Below are 23,868 nucleotides of genomic sequence, written 5' to 3'. Positions count from 1 at the left end.
AAACCAAAAAACAAAAAATAAAAACTAACCTAGCAAAATATGTAAACAGGTATGAACCAAGATTTTCATAGTTTTTTTTTTTTGCAAATCTAACCATGTAGATGCAGTCAGCGCGGTCCATTTGCTTGGAATAGACTATTGAATCATCATAATCGGATCAAGAAATGTGATTTTTTATGCTTGCATATTTACGAAAATTATGAGTCATTGATTTTCAAGCATTAAAAGATCCTTCTTATATATCGTAATCGGATTGTCCAAGAGTCTGTTTCTATAAAGCCATGCATTTAGATCGCATCCGTACCATGAAATTCTAGAAAAAAAATAAAAAAATCTATGAAAATCTCAGTTCATACTAGTTTACATATTTGACTGATTTATATATTTTAGTTATCCTATGTACATATATATATTTACACATATAAATGTAAAAAATATATATATACATGGTATATATATTTTTAACACTCCCTAAAACTTAGGATTGAATAACGAAAGTTTGTCCAAGAGAGTGAAATTTAGGATCAACGAGAGGTTTGGTGAAGAAATCCGCCAATTGATATTCAGAAGTAACATATGGAAGATCAAGTCTCCTGTAGATACTCCTCTTCAATATAGTGATAGGCCATCTCAATATGATTGGTACGTTCATGAAAGGTTCACTTACTGACAATGTAGATGAAACTTTTGTTGTCACAACACATTTTTTATGCTTCTGTAATCTAGACTCCCATGTCAACTAAAAATCTTCTTAGTCAGATCACTTTCATAGTGGTTGTAGTCATGATTGGTATTCTGTTTCAGTTGAAGAAGAAGAGACCTTATGTTGCTTCTTACACTTTCATGAAATTAATGAGTCATCTAAAAACACCCAAAACCAGTGGTTGAGTGTCGGTTATTGGGATCATCACCCTTGTCAGCATCAATATAATCAATTAAATCTAATGATGACGAAGCATACAAGAAATGTCTTCAAAAAAATAAAAGTTTTGATATATCTAATAATACACAAAACTGTTCTCATATGTACATTGGTGGGAGCATGTTGAAACTGACTCGCTGTGTGTATTGCAAGCGCAATGTCAGGTCTCGTATCACAATTGAGAGATATGATAGTGTCGCGATAAGTTGTATGCATGGTGTTGGATTTTCAAGTGGTTCCCCATCATCAATCTTCATTTTGATATTGACAACTTCGGGAGTGTCAACCTTATCATCTAAGATGCTAGACCTTACAATAATATCTAAAACAAATTTAGATTGAGTCAGTAGATAGCCTATAAAAGAATAAACAACTTTTATATCAAAAAAATATTTTAAAAATAAATCAGTCATTTCAAAATGTGTTTGAGAAGTTTTTTAATGTGTTCAACTCCATGTTTATCACTTCCTGTGATGATCATATCGTTCACGTAGAGGAGAAGTATAATAATACTTGCATCAGAAACCTTAACCGATAAAATTGTGTCAGTCAGATAAAATTGAAATTCAACGTCAAGCATAACTTGATTAAACGTGTCATACCAAGCTTTTGGTGCTTGTTTAAGGCCATATATGGTTCTATATAGGAATGCATTAATGCAATGTAGACTTGATACTTAGGTGAAAATGACTCATAAGACATAAATTTTTCAAGGGGTTTTGATACTTTTGATAACCTTCTAGTTTGTATTTTTACATGGTTTTCATCATCGATATATTTTTCAAGAGCACATGGATGTTCAAAATTACTATGCCTAGATTATTGGATACAACCTTGATCCTTATGAGATTGTTCTTCACTCATATCATGAGATTCTTCTTCATTTCCTGTTCTTCATCAATATCATAACCACCAATCTTTGAAATTAGATCTAACAAAAAAGAATACGCAGTTATTTCTTTAGTTTTCTCACTTAAAAAAAACTTTCTTTTTCTAAAAAGATATTCCTTGAAACATATAGCCTTTTATTTTTAAAGTCAAAACATCTATAGCTGTTTTGATTATTTGCATACCCTAAAAAGACATAAAGAATAGCACGAAAAGAGAGTTTGTCATTTTTATCGATAAAAATAAAACATTTACACCCCAAAACTCTCAATCTAGACAACATCGCCGGGCATGAGATGTTCTCCTTCATGAACGGTTTCTCAGGGTACAATAAGATTAGGCTAGCCATAGCTGACCAACCTAAGACCTCATTCACTACAACCTAAGATGATAGGAATGTGGTGAGACAGCCATATGGCCAGGATGATTGGCGTTGTATCTCCTTTGATTTATTTATGAAAGTGAAAATGGATTTTTATTTTTATGATGTTATAATTTTTGTTACATAGAATCTGAATAATTGGTGAATTATCTCAATCTCCTTGGTGATGACAAATCATGTATTGACTTGGTGCCCTGCTTTACCTTTTGACTTGAGAAATCTTTACAAGACAAGTATAATATGATACAAATGAAGCTCCTCATACCCTTTTCCTGCAAGGCTATGTTGTTCACTGAAGGATAGGCAGGCCCACCCAAAAAGAACCTGCTGTTCCTTCTATTTTAGCTTCATGGCGAAAGGAAGATATATTTTTAAGTTTAGGAAGGGTTCTTAATGTAGCAGTGATACTTTCTCTGAATGGAGAGATCTTCAACAGATACTTAACTATTGCAGATGTATGTCTGATATAGGCATTGTAAAGGTTCTTCAGTTTCCTGGATTGTGTTTAAAATTCATTGACAGTTTGTTGCTTCCCACTAGCTGCATTTTTTCTTATCTTTCACATCTTCATTGTTATTGTATACTTTCTCTGGAAATACTTTCACTGTGTGATCATCATTTTGCAGTTTTACAAGATTTGAGGAGCTATGCAAAACCCAATTGAAAGAAGTAGCTGGAGAAGAATGACATGGAGATTTGGAATATTATGCTCATTCATTCTCTAAGAAGATTAATTGCTACAAATATCTGCAAGATGCAGACTAGGTGTGTAGGATTTAAATTGAGACTTGGCTGCTAGATCATTCATTCTCGAGTAAAATTGGTTGATGTCAGTATCGTGTTCTCTTTCCTCCAACAATCTGACAGTTTCCATGAACAACTTCCTCATCTTTCAGTGTGTTCATTAGTAGGACTTCTTTTGCCAATGCACATGCTCTTGGTGGTACTGAATGTTAGACTGGTTGCTATCAAGTTGAGAGCTGAATACAGGCTCCCCTTTGCTTGCTTTACCTGAGCTTGAAGTCAGAGGCATCTGAGTTTCAGAAACCTGCTTTCTTACGTTAAATAATGCCTACTGGCTGTTGGGTTTTTTATTTATCAAGCTCGTGCTGTATATGGTTTGACCTATCTTAGGTAGATCTGTACATGAGCTGTACTCAAGCCGAATTCAATCTGGGCTTCATCTTGGTTACTGTATGTCTTGGCTCAAGTTTAAGCTATCTAGAACAGCTAAGACTGAGATAAAATTAAAAGTATAATCGAACTCAACACTAATTCAAGCTAGATTTCAGCTTGGTTACTGTAAGGGTTGGCTCAAGATTGAACTTCCTAGAAGAGTCAAGATCGTTAAACAAAATCAAATCATGTGTGTGTGTGTGTACGTTCATGCGTGTCTCCATGTGTGTATAATGAAGAAAAAAGCAGAATATGTACATGTAGTGGATAACTTGACTTGTTCGCTTTGTAGCTTAACAAGCTTATTGAACTCTTGAGAAGTACTTTAAAAAGTTCAAGTCCTGTTCAAACAAACGAGCTCAAGTTTGACTCATTTGAAATGAATGAGCTTTAACCAAGCTCTTCAAACTCGAGTTGTGTCCAGCTTAGCACCCACTCGTCAATATACACCTAATTCTATAGTTTAAAGTTTAAACACTTATTTTTTGCAGGTAAAATGTTACTATAGGCATGTTTGCTAACTTCAGTTATATTTACCAAGGGGTAGTGTGCAGGGTTGTGTTGAAGGGCATGTTCATGGGAGCGTTGAAGTATTGTAAATTGAATAATTTTCATTGTGGTTCACCTGAAATTTTCCTGTGAAACTGTTTACTTTTACGACTTGTAAGAGAGTTTTATGGGTTTAGTGACCTTACGTTTTCCTTTCCTAGGTAACTAAAATATTGGTGTGTGGTCATATAAGTGTGTGCATGCGTGCGTGCAATGACGTGCTAACTGCAAATAATTTGTAAAATTCAATACAATCCTTCTGGAGTCGGGGAATTGTCAAAAGCGGTTTTAGAGGCTCTTAAAAAAAACTAGCTACAACTTCAGTTTGTAACAGAAAATCGTGGCAATTCTTTTTCAGCCCAGTTTTGTAGTCAATCATACTCCTGTATAAGTGTTTGTAATTTCTGATGAGCACTGCTATATTTGCAAGCAGAGTCCAATTCATTGAACCGATTGCTGCCTTTTTTGTGCTAAACTGTGAATATCTTATATAATATTCTGTTTCTGTGCATTTACCTGTTAGGTATTTTGAGCCATGACTTGGGATGCAGAAGCGGCATTCATGCAACCCCAAGAAGACAGGCCCAAGGCCAGAGATTCCCCTCTCTCTGCCTCTGGTGTCCCCCTCATTGACATTGCTCACTTGCCAAACTGTCTTGATCAGATTCCAAGTTCCTTGAATCCAGCAGACTTTGCTGGCCTTTTTAGTCAGATAAGAGATGGTTGTAAAAATTGGGGTTTCTTTCAAGTTATCGATAATGGTGTCCCATTCGAGCTTCTTCACAGGGTTGAAAGTGCTGCGATGAGGTTTTTGAGACAGCCGCTGTCAGAGACAGAAGGTCAGTAGAAGTGAAGATAATTCAATGGGTTACTTCGATGGTGAGCATACTAGGGACATGAGATATTCGACTTTCTTCTGGTAAGCCCCAGTGAATACCCCTGCAGAATATAGTGGGGATAAGCTGGTCCGGACTTGTGTGATGAAGAACCAATGACAGGAATACCCCCCTGAATTGAGGTAATTGGTTCAATCAACAGCTATCACATATTTGTGCATACCCTTTTTTAAATGCTTTACTCTAGTGTCTAGACCATACTTATTTGTTTGTACTGTTAGAAATGCTTGTGTAGAATATGCAAAAGCCACAGAGAAGTTGGCTGTCCGGCTGCTGGAGTTGATCACCCTGAGCTTGAGGCTGCCGGCAAACCAATTGAAGGGTTATTTCAAGGATCAGACCAGCTTTCTGCGGTTGAATTACTACCCTCCATGCCCTCGCCCCGATGTTGTCTTAGGTATTGGCAGGCACAAAGATGCTGGTGCTCCTACGGTACTTGCTCAGGATGGTGTGGGTGGTCTTGAGGTGAGGCGTAAAGACCGCGAGTGGGTTGCTGTAAAACCTGTGCCAAATTCTTATATAATCAACGTGGGAGATATCTTTCAGGTAGCTGTCATGTAATTTCTGTAATCACCTTTCATTATTTGAGGGGAACCATTTTCAAATTCGCGTTGTTGTGTTTACCCCAGGTCTGGAGCAATGACAGGTATGAAAGTGCAGAGCACAGAGTGGCAGTGAATTCCACAAGGGAGAGATTTTCAATCCCGTACTTTTACAATCCATCACATTATGAGATGATAAAGCCTTTGGAGGAGTTGATCTCAGAGGATGATCCTCCCAAGTATGCTGGATACAATTGGGGGTACCTGTTCACAAGCAGGAAGCTCCGCAACTTCAAGAAGATGACTGTCAACAACCTTCAGAACCACCACCACCTCAAGGCATCTGCGTGAGCGGTTTTTCTTTGGATGTGGTAAAGCGATTGTGTGACTGGTGTGGTAAATATTTGGTGAAAATAAACCAAGAAAAAAAGGTTGCTAGTTTACAGAAGGTACATAACGTACGTTGTAGATGTATGTAATTTGGTACACAACCCGCATCATGTGTATTGAGTGTAATGCGGGTTGTAGACCCATGTTTTCATCCTATTCTGTCTTTGGTTTCGCTTTAATTGGTATCACTTTGTATGGCAGTACCTTTAAAAATGCAGACATAAAAATGTGGTGGTGATATAAAAATAGTATGAAATGAGAACTATTTATTAAAGAATCTGTTTGTTTGTATTGGGAATGGGCAAAAGGAGCCTAGGATTGCCACCTAAGCACGTTTCTTTACGAGCTTTGAAAGTGACAGCCACCCTTTTTTGGAAAAAGAGAAAATGGATTGCCACGTAGCCTTCTCTCCTCTTGAATAAACAGATTTCGAAATGGGCAGGGGTACGATTCTGATGCCCCTCATTCAAAATTTTATTTGACGATTTTGTCTATTTAAGTCGCGATATATACACAATAGTATTGTGAGATTTTGAAAATTTCGAGATATTATCAATAGTCTCGTTTTGTGAATAAAACTCGATAGTATCATGTTTAAAAATTATGGCTATTTATGTTCTTGTTAAAATTGCAATATATTGAAAACATGAAAAACTTGTTTTTTTTGTTATTTTATCTTGAATTTGTCGTTTTGTAACTTTTAAAGCTAACATGACATTTTTAACTACCCACATCATTTCTGTAAGCTCAAAAGGTTCCCTATGGCCTTCTCCTTGAGCTTCATTCCTTATAAGTTTGGGTTATGTTGGGTCCAGATCTGATCTGACACCCTTCTGTTTCTTAAGAATACTCCCAACTCTACCACGTTTGTGCTCATTTACGTTGAGGGCATCATTGTTACTAGGAATTCAACTGCTCAAGTTCAGCGCCTCATTGATGATTTAGCTACCTTGGGATGATAAACTTTTTTTCTTGGCCTCTGCTTTCTCAAAGTAAACACACTTTTTATCTTATAAGACAGACACACATGGAAGGAGAAAAACCTATTTCAACCCCTATGGATGCCAATATTGTTCTTTTCAAGTTTAGTGCAGAAGCTCTTCTTGATCCATCACTTTATGTCAGTATAATAGGAGTTTTGCAGTGTGTCACTGTTGCTCAGCCTGATCTCAGCTATGCTATCAACAAAGCATGTCAATTTATGTACTCACCAACACAAGAACACCGGAGCGCAGTCAAGAGCTTTCATTGATATTTGAAAAATACGATTTCCTGTGAGATGGTTATAAAAAAGGAACTCTTCCCTTCATTTCCTGAGAGCCTTCTCTGATGCTGATTGGGCTGGGTGCCTTGGATATATTTTTCTTGAGTCAAACATTGTTTCCTAGAACTCACAAAGGCAAAAAAATGGTAGCTAGGACTAGCACAGAACATGTATAATGCTCTTAGAAGCTGTATTTGAGGTGGTCTGGTTAACTGCTCTTTTACACTTGATATCCAAATCTACCATGACCCACTCTATGGTGTGATAATATAGGAGACACATATCTTGTTGTCAAACTCAGTTTTTCATGCTCGGACCATGCCTATAGAGATTGACTTTCACTTTAGTTGGTTCAGTGAAAGTTCATCACAATTCAGTTTATTTCAAGCAATGACCAAGTGACCGATATATTCACCAAACTCTTACCAGCTTCAAAATTTCTGGGGTTTAGAGACAAGCTTCACGTTGTTGATAGAATGATCATCTTGCAGGGGGGTATTAGAGATAGTGGAGCAGGACAATCCAATCACCACGATCCAAACATCAATAGGCAAGATCCAAACCATAATATACACTAAATTAGAAAGATCGACCATCGTGGAAGGTGTTGTCAAGATGGTTACCAAGATTATTTGAGTACCGCGCCACAGATAGGAAAGAAAGATAATAATTCTATCATGTATTCCTATGATAAAGGAAAATATGAGAAATATCCCGGAGTAGATAGAAGAAATCATCCTCGTAACAGCTCATGTAATTCTCCCTTTAAGAAGCCTAAAGGAAAGAACCACTCATGAGATTATTGTGAGTGATCTTGAGCGTGGACGCAGGTTCTTTCGAACTGAACCACGTTACATCGTGTTACTTCTTTTCTTTTTCTCATAAAACAACTAGGAGAGACCCTTAAAAAGTTTGGTCACTCTTTAGGAGTTTAAAAATCATAGTTGCAAATGTTTGTTATTTGATTTAAATTGATAGATTTGTTTTTCATAGTTTCCTCGGTGGAAACCATTATCCATGCCTTTTATTTGAAGCCATGTGATCCAAAGTGCATTCTCTAATAAATGGACCATGCTGAAGGCATCCATGAAATTAGATTAATGAAATAAAGCCTACATTTATGAGATTTAGCCAGAGAGTAACCAATTCTCTCTCTCTTCACACACACACACACATATATATATATGCTAGAAAATAGCCCATACTTACGAATGGTTTGCATACTTTCTCACGTCCACACAGATTAAACATTATGAGGAAAAATACACAAATATAACATGAATAAATCATCTAGTAATCTCTCTCTCTCTCTCTATATATATATATATATATATATATATATATATATATATAGAGAGAGAGAGAGAGAGAGAGAGAGAGAGAGAGAGAGAGTCCCATGCAAGTAGCTTTCCTAATTTATCTCCATAACCAATTTAGTAAATGACAATAAAAGTCACAACTCACCCTGTTATTTAACATGTTGCTTGGCATGGGTAATTCTATAAAAAAAAAGACAACCCCTTTGTCAGTTTTAAAATGTCATAATACAACAATTTTTTGGCTTCCTAATGCCCCCACATTGTATATAGAAGCGTGGTAGTTGCATGATCACCTTCGAGCATGACCAAAATGAACTTTGCGCTGAGCATCAGCAAGTTTGCGCCAAGATGGATCCTAAGCGTTGCTAAAGGTCATGGGCAAAAATGGTCTTTAACAATGCTAAAAGTCAAATTTGATGCTCAGAGCAAGTTCGTTTTGATCATGCTCAAACGTGGTCATACAACTACACACTAATATATATGCTCAATCAAAAGTCATTCATGCTTAGCGTCCATCGGGCAGCGTGATGGACCCTCAACATTTTTTTTGTGCAAAAAGACTTTTACTGATGCTAAAACAACGCCAGTAAAAATCTAAAAGTGTCGGATTAAAATTTTACTAGTGCTATTTTAGCGCCAACAAGTCTTTTTGTTTAAAAAAGCTGTTGAGCGTCTATCACATCGGGCGATGGATGCTCGTGACCTTAGTTTGAACGCCTAATGAGTGAGCATATATATATATATATATATAAAAGAAAATTTTCTCAAATACCCCCGAGCACACCAAAAGTTTGAAAGTTTGCAAATTCATAACAAAGCCCAATCATGAATTAATGTTGGGTGGGTTAACACTGACTTGTGTTTTAAAATTACTATTTTACCCTTATATATAAGATAAAATTACTAAATTATGCTTATTTTAGAAGCTTGACAGTAGGACCTACAGTTCAAAATGACACTCTCGTGACCTCTACCCAAATGTTACAATTCAAAAAAAAATTTATATAACTGTGTAAATTTGAGTATGTGTTTGGTATGCATAAAGTTCAAGTTTCCAAACATAGAATGTTGTGTTACTGGTGGGTTGGGTCATTGTTATGTTAATAGGTTTTGGGGTTGTCAACGAGTCTGGTACCCGGCTCATTAAAATCAACCCAAACCTGATAAAATAATAAATTGTTGGGTTCGGGTTTTGCAAATCAAGCATCTGAATGCCGGGTCATTATTGTTCTATTGGCTTGCTGAAATTTATACATGATTATATAATTTTTTATAAAAATTGTTTACAAATAAGCATTTGATGTAACGGCTTCCATCATGTTTTATGTTAGAGGTAGGGGTGGCAATCTGGTCAGGTTGGCTGGTCGGGTTGGCGAGTCAGCATACCTCAACACGAACCCGACCCGTTTTTTAAACGGGTCGGCTGTGGCAAACACAAACCCAACCCATTTATTAAATGGGTAACCCGACATGACACGATTAACCCGTTTAATAAATGGGTTGGGTCGGGTAAACAGGTTGGCAGGTTAGCGGACGGGTTGGGTCATCTTTTTGGCGATGTTGGTGCCGTTCCTCACGCAGATCAGGAAGAAGGCCTGACCTTTGACAAGGCTGTCCCAGATCCTCCCTCAACTCCTCTGAGTAAGGAGACTGTAGTCGCCGATCGTCTTTTGGATGTCTCCGATGAAACTGTTCCTGCTGAGGTCGAGGAAAGTCAAGTTGGAGCAGTTTGACAAGGTCGAAGGGATCTCAGGGAGGAAGTTGTTGTTGCCCAGGATGAGCACTTTGAGATCCCCCAGAGTTTTGATCTTCGTCGGGATTCTGCTGGAGAGTTTCTTGCCCCACAGGTCCACAAGTTCCAAGCCACGAGACCTCGCTATCTCCGACAGGATCGTACCCGCGATCGAGTTCTCTGATATATCCAACATAGTTAGCCCGCACTCGTCGACAAATATCTTCAACGATAACTTGCTGGAAACGTTGTTCTCCACCAGGGAGAACTTCGTGAGACGGCCAAACCCCTGCCACAGCTGCTTGGTGAACCTGTTCGTGCTAAGGTTGAGGGATCGATGCTTGGCGCACCCGTCGAAGCAGTCGAGTATATCGTCAAAGAAGTGATTGGACGAGAGGTCGATGGTGATGAGGCTGCCACAACTGGGTGGAAAGCTCGACTTGATCCCCCCTTTGAGTCGGTTCATCGAGATGTCGAGCGTCTTGAGGTTCACCAGCCCGAAGACGTGGAGCTCTCCCTCGAGGATGTTGTAGGAGAGGTTCAGGTAGCAGAGGGCGGCACACTGGTCGAGATCGGCCAGAATTCGTCCGTTGAGGGCATTGTTGGAAAGGTCGAGGGAGTCAAGCGCGGTGAGCGAGGAGAAGCGCGGGTAGAGCTCGCCTCGAGACTTGGAGTAGGAGAGGTCAATCCCAATCACAGGTCCCCCTGAGCACATGACTCCCTTCCAATGGCAAGGCGACACGTCGTCCTCCTTCCACTCTTCATACTTTTTGCAGTTCACCGTGTTATTGAGACTGAGGAACCTCTTGAGGCTCTAACCCGTTTATTAAATGGGTCAGTCGGGTTGACATACCCTTAACACGAACCTGACCCGTTTAATAAACAGGTTAGGCGGGTCGACCCATTTACCACACGAACCTGTTTAAGCCAAACCCGCACCCGATAATAAGCGGGTTGGCGGGTCATGTCAGATTTTGCCACCCCTAGTTAGAGTTAATGAGTTCACTCATCATTGAGAGTAATTTAGTAATTTTTTATCACATACTATAAGGGTAAAATTGTAACTTTAAAACATGAGTTAGTCCTGACCCAAGAACAACTCAATATTAATTGGGGCAATTTTAACTCAAAGAAAAATTTTTTTGTGTGAATTTACAAACTTTCAAACTTTGGAAGCCCGGAGCCCCTGTCCGATTGAAACTTCATACGTCGCTGCTGATTTGGATCCAACTTCCCGAGTTGTCGCCAGAGCTGGTCTGAGGACGTCTTCTGCAAGATCGCAGAGGCGATAAACGGGGAGTTTGCGGGAGTCGATGCTTACACTCGTTCAGGAGAAAGGCGACATTTTGCCCGAATCTGAGTCGAGGTTCCCCTAGATTTCAAGCCGCTACCTGTAGTGGAGATTGAACTATAAAAAGCGGTTTCCTACTCCCAAGAGATTGTTTATGAGAATACCATACGCATATGTACGCGTTGTGGAGCGATTTCCCACTCCACTGAGCACTGACATCTCACACCACCACCGGAGATTAAGGAGAATAAGCATTCACAAGAGGACTGGACTCAGGTGAGAATTTCTCGCCGGTCCAGAAAGAAGAGTAATGGCCCAAATACCAGGTTGAGAAGAACACCAAACACCCACGTAAGCATCTACGGCATCTAACGGTCTCTTTTTTACATTTAAATTCTGCCCATTCAAACAGAAACGTAGCTCTAACCGGAAAAGCACCCGGGGCAACAAGCCGACTCTGTCGAAAATTTAGCAACCATCTAATGTTGAAGGGTCGGTAGAGCAATCCCAGAGAAAGCGGCGGAGGGACCGACACAAAAAGAAACTCTTGCAGGTTAGAAAATCATTTTCTCTTACCCCCCGTTCCTCAATAAGGATCTATCGCCTGGGCCGGAGATGGGCACGGCGATAGATCCTTAATACCTTGAAGAATCAGCGCATCGACGTAGCATTTCTCCTAGAGACCAAAGTGAATGCAGAAAAGCTACTCCAAACAGCTAAGGAATTCTCTGAATATTAACTGTTCAGCAATTGCGAAGCTTCAGAAAATATTGTTGTACAGAAATCCAAATTCAATTCCGCTAGAAATCTAGCGAAATTAGCAAAAGGGGGAATCCAGAAATCCTGGAAGGATCACCCCCCTGATTGGTTCTCTGGTAGGGATGATATTTGATTCTCTGTAATTTCTGTTTACTGTTAATTTAATCTGGTAGGGGTCCGCCTAACCCCAGCTTATCTTTCAAAAAAAAAAAAAACTATTTTTGTACTTCTTCAATGACATTGAAAAGGGTGGACTTGTCATATCCACATGTTCAAGAAGTTGAATAAAAAAGAATCCGCGATTCCCTGATATTTGGTTAATCTCTGCCTAAAACTTGATTAACAAGCATTAATTAGTTCCTATTTGCAAAGTGTCTTAACTTACGTCAGTCAGTGAGGGTCTGCAACTTCTCAAGTTTCTTTTGCTTTTTTTTTTTTTTGTTGCTTTATATGGGGAAACTGACATTGGATCAGGAGACCTGCAGCGCTAATGGTCACTATGTCCGATTAAGTAAAATGCGGAGGCCTCACTCCTCACTCACCAGGTAATGACAAAGCACAACTACCACACTGTGGAAAAGGATCTAGTAAATTCCTATTCTTGCTCTTATATTATGCCGACTTTTGATCAAATCTGGCCCATAAATGTGATCTACATGGTCCATTTAATTAAGACCCACATTTGAATTACCAAAATCTGACCTTCCAATAATTTTAAAAAGGGATGACTATAAAAAGACCAAAATGTGATGATATAAAAAATCTGAATTTTCTATAAAAAAATTGGATCCAAGATTTTTTTTTTCTTTTATTAAGTCAACCATCCTGAGTTCATCTATGAGTAATAAAAATTTTCTTGTAACAATGCGATCCCAAGGTAGGTATAATGGCAATGGCCAATGGCCAATGGCCATCTATGACCTGGATCGCGGTATCTCGTTCTCTGTACAGTTTCTTGAGTCTCTGTTGGGAGGAACTAGGGTTGCAAATGGGTTGGATCCAGGAAGAGGAATTTACAAAATTTGGCTGTCCCAGATCTGAACTGACCGGTCTCCCCAATGTATTTTGGAATCCCAAAACCCCGTTTGCATTCCCTAGGAAGAACGTTGGGTTTCGTCGTCCTCTTAATGCTTCACACTAAATTTAAAATTTGAATTCAATTTGGCCAAAAAAATAAGGGTGCAATTAAAACAAGAAAAGCCAAACGGTCTCCAAGGGATCTTTTTGCATCAAGAAGCAATAATATACTATAATAGCCAAAGGGCATGATTATTTTTTTCTTTTCATTAACGCTAACCTTCAGATATTCCTGCTAAGAATTAGTGACATAATCTGGGATTGGTTTGCATTTTTTTTTAGTCTGCATGTGCCGCAGGGGAGGGGGGAGGTTATTATCTCATGAGCGTTAGGGGCAGGGGTCCTAACCTTGGAGTTTTACGCGCCCTGCAGGACGACCTTCGGTATGGCAGGCTGAGTCAGCGCGATCAAAGGGTCAGGTTTGCTTCGGGTACCTGACCTTAGTTGACCCGACCTGAATGCATGAAAGGAAGCCACCCCAAGTAATATGCGAGTCTGATTTGGGTTATGATCTTTATGGCGTAAACCTGACATGGCTTAGTGCGAGTACTTTGAATGTTTTTTTAGTGAAGGTAAGCTCTTCAAGTTGTATGAATCTGGGTTGGCGATTTAATTTTCTTAACCTGACCAAACCTGAACCCAACCCGAATCAAAATGGCTCATTATTTGTGCAAGTATTTTTATCACCTGACGAACAGGGGTTCCACTTGTCTGGTAGGAGCAGCTACGTCACCTTGTGTTGGAGAGTTGCATGTTCAAATCCCAATGGTATTTGTATAACTGGTAGGGGTCTGCCTAACCCTAGCTTGACTTTAAAAAAAAAAAATTATTATTACCACCTGATGTGTCGGACCCTCCGTGACAAATATCGCAAGATTTATGAAAATTTGATGATAATATCGTGAGAAATTGCATGAAAGTTTAAAACAGCAATTTCTCACAAGATTTTCAAAATATCATGAGATTTATGAAAAAACATAAATACTGCGATTTAAACATGATATTTATGTCTTAAATGGCTATTTATTGTAAAAAAAAACCATGTATTTTTATTTTTAAATAATTTTTATTAATATTTTCTTATAAAAAATTTTAAATTTATTTTTTTATTGCCAAGATTTTATCCAAAAAACATGAGATTTATGAAAAAAATTCAAATTCTCACGAGTCTTTTAAAAACTGGATTTTCCCGTTTTTAACGTTTGTCACTATGGTCGGACCATCGAATACTCAAACCATTCATGTATCCAAAAGCCAGAAGCCATAAAAGTCTGCAGTGGCAAATTAATATTTACCATGACATTTTATTGACTACTCCCACTTACAGCATCAGTTTGCTTTTGAATATTATCTACTTGGATAGTAAACTGTTAAATTTGAATTCAAATCATTTTTCAATTTTAATAAAGTAGTTCTTTTCATTAAAAATTTGAAGATTGGAAAAGACTTCACTGCTTCCATGAGATTAATTTATTAAGAAGGGTTTCACACCTTTAAAAAGTCAAACAGCCCAAGATTCCATGTGATGAACGGCTTCAAAACACCATGGATTTACTCTCAGCCTTCCATGCCATATGATCTAGATTCTCTTCATTTAGAGCATGAATTGCTCTAAAAAAAATTTGTAACTGTCAGGGTTACCACTGACCTGAACCACTTTAATCGGGAACCTTTTTTTTTTTTGGATTTATAACCCGAAAAAACCATACCCAGTACGAAGACCTGATCACGATTGCTCAGCCTGCCATGCCTATGGTCGTCGTGCTGGAAGCATAAAACTCTGAGGCTAGTACCTATGCCCCCGGGGCATATGCTACACGTTGGCTTGTGTAGAGGAGCAACGCCCATAAAAATCGAACCTCGACTGCCCGTCTAACAGCCAAGGCCCCACCCCACTTACTCCAACCCCTTTTGGGGCTCTAATTGTCAACCTTGCTTCATGGGATGCCAACCCACTTGCATATGGTCAAATTCCCATTCTTTTATTTGATAGGCAAGTTGGAGGGTCAACCCTCATAGGATTTGAACTCGAGACCTCTCTCCTGACTATCCCAGCTATGACCCAAGTTTCTCCTTCAATCAAGCTATAAATTACCCCGATGAGATTAGAACATGAGATCCTTCAGTTAAAATAATGCAACTCTAACCAGTTCAGTTATCTTATTCGACTGCCCCAATTGTACCCTTTAGCCACTATAAAATTGAGTGAAACAGGCTTTGAGTCTAATACTGAATTAGTATTAAACCATCCTAATTGAGACTACTTGAGTCACAGTTGGGTCTACACTAGGGGGTGGCCAGCCTGTGGGCCTGCTTAACCTGACTCGACCAGGTATAAGATGGGGTGTGGGATTTTTTTTATTATCCTAGGCCAGCCCAAACCTGGCCTAAGCCTAGCGGGCCCAGCCGGGACGATAGCCTGGTTGGCCTATCTAAATTGAGGGGTGGTTCCGCTGTTGCACACCACTAATTATATAAAGTGGGTCCAGTTTTTCGGACACCGAGCCCAGTTGGGACAATGGCCAGTCTGGTTGGCAGGAGAACCTCAAGGGTTTAACCAATTGAAACTACTTGAGTCACAGTTGGGAGGTTTTGATCAATGTTGTAGGCATCCTCGCAAATCCGCTGATTCTTATCATATTGGCCAAAAATAGATGCAAAACTAAGTTATTTTGATTTATTTTTAATTATTTTTAAATATTAATTTAATATTCTTGATGACATGTCATTTGCTTGTTAAAAATTGCCCAATTTAGTTCGATTCAATTCAGAATTGGAATCAATCGATTCCCTAAACTGTTTAGGCTTGTCACAACTAGGGCTGGTAAACAAGCCGAATGAACTGAACAGAGCATGTTCAGGCTCAGCTCGTTTACCATCAGCTTGAGCTTGGGCCTCAGATTGTGCTCAAGTTTAGCGGAGTGGAACAAGAGTTGGCTTGTGTAAAAATATTTCATATTATTTATACATGAAATATATTTTTTATACATTACATTATATATATTACACTTAATAGTTCATGCATCTTCTATTTGTATATATATTTTATATAATTTTTATATATTACACTTGAAATATATATTACACAGAATATGTACATACTTTTATCTATATACGAGCTCTCCCAAGCCGAATAGCATGCCCTTTTTTGGCCCAATCACGTAAATCGTGTGTCACTTTGTGTGCTTCTCTCTCTTGTGTTTATTCTGTTTTGTAACTTTCTAGCAGTTGTGATGCCACCATGTAGATTATAACTGAAATACAAGTCTCATGTCTTTTTTTTCTTTAAAATCCAATATTTGAGCATCATGTTTAATGCCTCGTTCAAGATTGGACATAATAAATGAATATAACATACAAAATGTGAGTTCTATCTATTTTGTAAAACTGTACAAGAAGTTGTGCTCCTTGTGTTCAGCGTTTATTGTAAAACCCAAAAAAAAATTTGATTCGGGTTGGATCCGGACATGGACCCGACCCAGACCCAACCTGAGGCCACCGCCTCTCGTGCCTTCTAAAGACAACGCGACAAGGGAGGGATTTCAAAGAGAAACCCCCATTTTGCCTCTCTCTCTCTCTCTCTCTCTCTCTCGATCTCGACCGCCTCTCCCACTCTCCTCATGTTTGCCGAGTAGCCACCACCGGTGACCCCCTCCGGCAAGCTCCTCTTCGGCGAGCTCCCTCCGATGACCCCCAGGTACGCACCCTCCTCTTTCCTTTTTCTTTTCTTTCTCTTCCGTTTTTTCCTCACCTTTTTTTTCCCTCAGAGAGTCGACAAGAGGCCGGCGGCCCCCTATCGTGCTTTCCCCCTCCCTCTCTGTGTTTTCTTCATGCTAGGGAGGGGTTGAGCCCCCTCCTTGCGTTCTCTTGTTACAGGGAAGGGGCAAAGCCCTTCCCTGGGTCGAGCCCCCCTCCTTGTGCCACTATTGAGAGCGGAGGGGTCTAACCCCCCTCCCTGCTCCTTACTCTTTGTGTGGCCACGAAATGGGTCAAACCCCCTTCTTGTGCCCACTTTTAGCAGGGGAGGGGCTGAGCCCCTCCCTGCTCCCTGTATCGGCAAAGGAGGGAGTCTAGTCCTTCCCTTCTCCCTGCTCCTATTGACGGCAGAGGAGGGGGGGGGGGGGTCGAGCCCCCCTCCCTGCAATATCGTTGTTCAGGGGAGGGGTTGAGCTCCCTCCCGGCTCCCTTTTCTCTAGCATCAGACAGGGGCTTCACCCCCTGCCTGTTTGCGTGTTCGACAGGCAGGGGCCAAGCCCTTGCCTCTTTGCGTATTCGGCAGGTAGGGGCGAAGCCTCCTGTCTCCCCACTTTGTGTCTAGCGGGCAAGGGCCTTGCTCTTGCCTCTTTGCTCTTCCAACATGCAGGGCGAAGCCCCGGCCTCCCACGTTGCCTTCATCAGGCAGGGGTGCAACTCCATGCCTCCACGTGGTTGCTGACAATAGGTCAACAACTGCTTTTTTCACGTTCAGCAGGTTCGCAGGGGCACGCTGCCCCTGTCTCTGCTTCCTTCACGTCAGGTCAGCGGTAGTGCCCCTGACCTTCTATTTTTGGTGTTAGCTTGCTAAGACTGACACTTTTGTAGCTCATATGATGGATCTCGTTTGCGCTCAGTGACCCGAGCCGTTAATCGCTTATACGCATAGACGCCAATAAGCTCGCAATTCCCCAAGGTAGGAGAAGATTGCACGAAGGACTTGGACAATTGAATTGAGTTCAATTAATTAAAAAGGATATATATATATATATATGAGTACACATTTAACTCAAGAACACAGTTTTGCGATCCTTGTCTTTTACTTTCTATCAATCTTTACTTTGTCGTCGCGCTTTGCGCCCAGACTCCTGATTTTGCAAATGTTTTGTTACTGCCTTTTCATTGCAGATGACACTCAAGTTTTCGCTCATTGCATGTTTTATAAAAGGCATCCTCGTGGAGGATGCAAAGGCATTTACCGCTCTCCCTCTTGCGACAAGAGTTGAGTTGAGAGCTTAACGATACATCATCGTATAAGGAGATCGATACCTTACAAGGATCCTGACTCTTCGAGTAAACAGTCCTGCAGAGTAGACTTGAGATTTTAGAGAGTTGTGCCAAAGCATCAAAGACTGCCCAAATCGATGTATTTGAAAGGATATGATTGGCTGGTTTTGTTCATCTATTCGACATATCTCGGATAACCCCGAATTGAGGCTTGAGCAAACTTCTTAGCGGGGGGAGTTCTGTTGAAAAACTCGTATCCCGTCTATCGAGACCAGTATTGAGTCATGCGAGGCATGTAGATATCCCGATAGCGGACGAGATTCTAAAAAATTGCATGCCAAATGTTGACACAAGTTGTTGGATGTTTCAAAAGATAAATAATGTCAAAAGTAAAGTTTGAGAAACATTATATCTTTGTGAAACACTTCTGTTGAGGCTCATATTGAGGAGTTATACTCCTTTCATCCTAGAGTACTCGTAGTCGTGCACTACATGCTAGTACTGCGATGATCGGATGAGACAATCGTATGACCTCAAACAGTGCTAAATGCACAATGTTGTAAACATATAAAAATAGGATCACCTTCACAGGTAAGATGCTCATTTGGTCAAAAGACCAAAGTATATAAAATGAGTCGTTAGTTAATTTATCCCTGATGCACTCATTTGCCCTTGTGTTTCTGTCAAGGGAGATGATGGATCGGTACAAAACTCCAATGAATAGGTTATTAATAATCATCCCACGGGCAAAGATCTGACCTCCCCAGTCATTGGAGTTAGGAGAAGGGACTACCAGACATTATCCTAGGTGGTAGATCCCATGAACTTCTGCAGAAGTTGGATGCATCTGTTGCCAAGTACTTGCATTTGGGGAATCCTCTTTCGGCTAAAGTCGTTCCCTTAAGAGCAAACTCAACTAGCTATTCAGATTATTAAAAATATATCGAATAATAGACACCCGAATTGGTCTGAGTTGTTTCTACGATTTGTCTGCGTGTACCCGCAGGCCAGTAATATCAAAACATAAAGTTTGTTCACACTGGTGGATGAGTCATAAGACTTGCTAGTTGCGTGGTAGTTCACAACTTACGATCTAATGAATCGTCATGTTGTGTTTGACAGTTGCACTGCTTACTTGCTTTGAACTGGTGATCTGCTTTAAACTGCTTCTGAATTAAATGCTCTTAATTCAGTTTTCTGTAGCCTATCTTGTACACCTACTAGTTTTTTGCGAAACCAACCCATTCTATGGGTACAAATGATGATTAGGTACACCACGAGCGATGACGCGATTGTAAGATGGCTTCCAGACTTTTTTTTAGCTCTTAGCTCGCGTTGTGGATATTTTTGGGGTTTTGTCATGAATTTTCCTTTGGATATCCAAATTTTGTACTATTTGGGTACTTCTTTTAATGAAAGTGGCTTTTCCAAGTGTTTTGCAAGTAACCTGGATTATGAGTTTTGGTTCTTTTAGCTCACGTGCGCAAAGTTGTCAGCTTTCCTTTTTAAATTTAACAAAAGAATAGTCTTCCACTGATTTCATAAACAAATTCTGAAGAAAAGAGATTTTTCTAGTCTCTTGCCTGTTTTCTGAAAGGTTCTCAAGTTTGAAAATTTGGGGCATTACATTTATTTTGCGTTGTGTACGGACAATATGAACACACATGGATAATGGGTCAAATAACTTCGTTTCGGATCGTATGACTCAATCCATCCAACCATATAAGTGTTTTAACATGTTTATTATAGATTTGAGCCCCAAATATGAATAGAAAAACTAAAAAATACTTAAAATTTGAGTAATTTGAGAAAAAATAATGATTGATATTCTTTTGATATATAAATGCTTTAATCAATGTCATATTACATCTAATTATGAAAGTTTATCATAAAAATATCAAACCCTAAAATCATATTAACTATAAAAATCAAATTATCAAATCCTAGTAAATCATAAAACCTTAAAATGCAAGAAAATAAATCATAAATAAACCAAAAAATCATAAACTATAAGAAAAATAAACCATAAAATTAAATAAAAAACTAATTAAAACTCTAATAAAAGAAAATTATCTATATCCCTAATCAAATACAAGAAAAATCCTAATTAAATTAACTATAAAAACCTTAGTTGAAAATTTTGATTCAAAGCCTTAATCATAGAAAAAAAATCTAATTAAATAAAAAAACCCTAATTAAATTAACTATAAAAGCCTTAATTTAAAATTTTTGATTCAAAGCCTTAATAAAAAAATCAAAGAAACCCCTCCATCAATTTAACTACAAAAACTTTAATTTAAAAAATTTGATTTAAAGCCCTAATCAATGATTATCAAGGAGAAAAACCCTAACAACAAGAAAAGGAAGAACAAGAAAAATGAAGAACAAAGAAAAAGGAGAAGAGACAGAGACAAAGAGAAATAAAGAAGGGGAAGAGAGAAGAAAAGAAGGAGATAAGGAGAGAGCTGACCGACAGACTCACCACTGGCCTCCCAACCGTTGCTCATCATCGATGCCTCACTTGCTGGCCACACACGTTGGCTGAGAGAGAGAGAGAGAGAGAGAGAGAGAGAGAGAGAGAGAGAGAGAGAGAGAGAGAGAGAGAGAGAGAGAGAGTTGGGGTCTCCTCTCCCTGATTTTTTTAAAAAAGCGTCCCCCCACATCCCTATTCCTACCATAAAAGGAGGTGAAACAAAATTACATTGAAAAAAGGTTGCGGCGAACATGTTCTATACATCCGTCACATCCAAGGTTTGTTAGATCCATCATTCCCGGCATAATTTTTGTTCGAAATCGCACAGATGACAAGGGATCAAACAAGTCCTTAATGTCTTAGGGGGCATTTGAATACCTCAAGTCTTAGATTCAAGAACCTAATTCAACATCAAGCCCAAACTAGTCTCCCAGATTTTGGTAGCACTGGACAACAAGTTAAACAGTCCACTGGTAGCTCGCAGCACAACCCATTTGGTTTAGGCTTGGGCTTGCTTTTTGAATAGGGCTCGACCAGGGCGACGCCTAGTTCCAACTTGGATTTTGGTACGCCAGACACGGGCGAGATTGCGTGCTAGCATGGGTTGGTCGTACCTAATATATATATATATATATATATATATATATATATATATATATATATATAGAGAGAGAGAGAGAGAGAGAGAGAGAGAGAGAGAGAGAGAGAGAGAGAGAGACCATGAAACATGCTATTGGATTTTCAGTGTTTTTATTTTAAATTTTGACCTGTAGATGTGTTCAACATGATTGATTCACTAGAAATTGACATTTGGATTATGCATTTTGGATGAAAAAAATAATATTTGGACCCTCAAAAAGTTGTTAAAATTATAGATAGTTGATTTTTGAAAACTTATGAAAACCTATCCATGCATCGGAATCAAACGCTCCAAGAAATGATTTCTAGAAAAACAAGCATATAAATCACATCTATACGTTCAAAAATACCAAAAATTCAATAACATGTTTCATTTAGCATCGTGCTCATTTTATAGGTTCATTATATATACATATATATATATGTGTGTGTGTGTGTGTGTGTGTGTGTGTGCGCGCGCACACGCTAAACCCATTTGATGCTAAACCAAAACTAAAACAAGCTGACCAATATCCATCGCATGCATTGATAGACTGACCAAAAAAAATAATTGCATCATCACTACAAGAAAATTGTTAATTAGCGACGGAAATTTGCAACGGATTTTTTCCGTCGCAAATTAGCCATAGATTAGCTAGAGAAAACTTTCTTCATGAATCTGTCGCTAATTAGCGACGGATTAGCGATGAAACAACTTTCATCACTAATTCGTCGCTAATTAGCGATAGATTAACGACAACAAATTTTCGTCACTAATTCTTAATACAAGAAAACCATTTTAGCGAGGGATTTAGCGAGGAAATTTTTTCGTCGCTAATTAGCGACGGAAAAATTCCCTCGCTAAATCCCTCACTAATTTTCGATTTAAACCGAGCGCGAAATTTTCCCTCTCTCCCCGTTCGAAATTTAAATCGACCACACACGATTTAAACCGCTCTCTCCCCGTCGAAGAGCGCGCTGGAGAGCATGATGGCGACAAGGCTTTTTCACGAAGGACGTCGACGTCGACAAACGACGTCGCCGGAGGACGGCGACGACGGAGAATGGCGACGACTTCGGAGGACGCAGTTTCATGGAGGACGACGACGACGGAGGACGGTGACGCCGGAGGACGGCGATGCCGGAGAGCACCGGTTCACGGAGGATGATATAAGTCTGGCGATGAGGCAGAGCGATCGTTCTGTGCAATGCCTGTCGGGTGCGGTATAAGTCCGACTTATTGCTGCTGGAATACCGCCCGACAGGGATCAATTTTTTTTTATTTTTTTTTAAAATTTAGCGACAGATAATGTCCGTCGCTAATCTGTCGCAAATTTGCGACGGAATTAACGGCAGATAAGTTTTTCGCCAATTAGCGAGCAAAAATTCGCGATGGCCTTTATCCATCGCTAATCCGTCGCTAAACAGTTTAGCGACGGATTAGCGATGGATAGAGGCCATCGCTAATCCACAATTTTCTTGTAGTGCATAAACCGTTTTGTTGGTGCATTAAAGACCTTTTTCAAAAATGTGCTTGGCTTTATTAGCACACTAAAAGCACCATTAAAGGTCTAGGGCCTTTAGTGGTGCTTTTAGTATGCCACTAAAGGTCTTTCTCCCCATTGTTTGCATTTTTTAATGCAATTTTTTGAGTTTTTTGCACGCTGACCATCCATCAACACGCGCGATGGATAGTCAACCCGCTTTAGCTCTGATTTAGCACCAATGTGGTTTATCACGAACCCATTAGCCTCTCTCTCTCTCTCTATATATATATATATATGTATATATATATAAAAGAAAGAGAGCTTCAAAAATATCCTCATCTTTATCATATATGGGGCCTTGCTCGTTTAGGCTCATAGGTCTAATGGGCCAGGCATGGGCCTTAGCCTTATTCCCAAGCAGTTGATTGGGCAGACATGACCATGCCCAGCCTGTCAAAAAACTTGGCCCATTGTCTAGCCCTAGTTTTTAAAGCTGCAAGAATAATTCTTTGGATTCATGCATCTCTATCCTAAGGGTAGGGTAGGGACTCATGACTTTGTTCGTGTTCAGCTTATAAAGAGCTCACCTGAACTCATGAAATAGGCTCGGCACGCTGAACAAGAGTGTTTGGCTTGGCTCATGTGGTCAAGTGACAAATGCAATTTACATATATTTTATACCATAAAGTTTAGATGGTTAGAGTTAAGTGTTTGCCTTACAAGCAAAGCAATAAGCTTAGAGTCCAAATCCTATTACTTACAAGTTTGAAGCAATGCATTTATTTTGTAAATGAATTTGAGCTTGACTTTAGTAGGCTTTAAAATCTAATTTCTATTATTTGTAATATAGAAAAGTTTTTTTTTGTTGCCAGCACAAGCTTGGCTCGTATAACTCGAGCTAGCTCACCATGAGCTCAAGCTTGGCTAGGGATGGGAGTGGACCGAGGCAGAGGCGGGGGCGGTGGACAAGGTCTTCACCCTCGCCCCATCTCAAAATCCTACCCTCCATCCCCATTTCATTTCCTCCATCCTCGGTCCAAACAGGGTGAGGCGGTTCAGGGCCCCATTTCCCCTCGATCCACTGCCATCTCTTCTCTAAAGAAGGATGAGGGATGGGGCGGGG

General features: G+C 39.5%; 2 protein-coding genes across 2 annotated transcripts in view; both read left to right on the top strand.

Moving 5' to 3' along the window:
• The window catches only part of LOC149847887 (golgin), a 48,306-nt gene extending 43,730 nt beyond the window's left edge, over window positions 1-4,576 (top strand). Inside the window, exons 12-13 of the mRNA XM_090007176.1 lie at window positions 2,819-2,957; window positions 4,441-4,576. Of these exons, the coding sequence (XP_089863302.1) occupies window positions 2,819-2,879 (61 nt within the window). The 3' untranslated portion in view covers window positions 2,880-2,957; window positions 4,441-4,576. The remainder of the gene's footprint in view (window positions 1-2,818; window positions 2,958-4,440) is intronic.
• On the top strand, window positions 4,453-6,017 carry LOC149847886 (protein DMR6-LIKE OXYGENASE 2-like). The gene is made up of 3 exons (XM_090002607.1): window positions 4,453-4,756; window positions 5,049-5,359; window positions 5,443-6,017. The coding sequence occupies exons 1-3, from the start codon at window positions 4,453-4,455 to the stop codon at window positions 5,704-5,706; spliced, it is 879 nt and encodes a 292-aa protein (XP_089858733.1). The 3' UTR covers window positions 5,707-6,017.
• The last annotated feature ends 17,851 nt before the right edge of the window (window positions 6,018-23,868 follow it).

Source organism: Nuphar pumila, chromosome 1 (assembly GCF_984573655.1).
Source record: "Nuphar pumila chromosome 1, dmNupPumi1.hap1.1, whole genome shotgun sequence".
NCBI classification, from domain to species: domain Eukaryota; kingdom Viridiplantae; phylum Streptophyta; class Magnoliopsida; order Nymphaeales; family Nymphaeaceae; genus Nuphar; species Nuphar pumila.
This window is presented reverse-complemented; position numbering and strand designations above follow the sequence as displayed.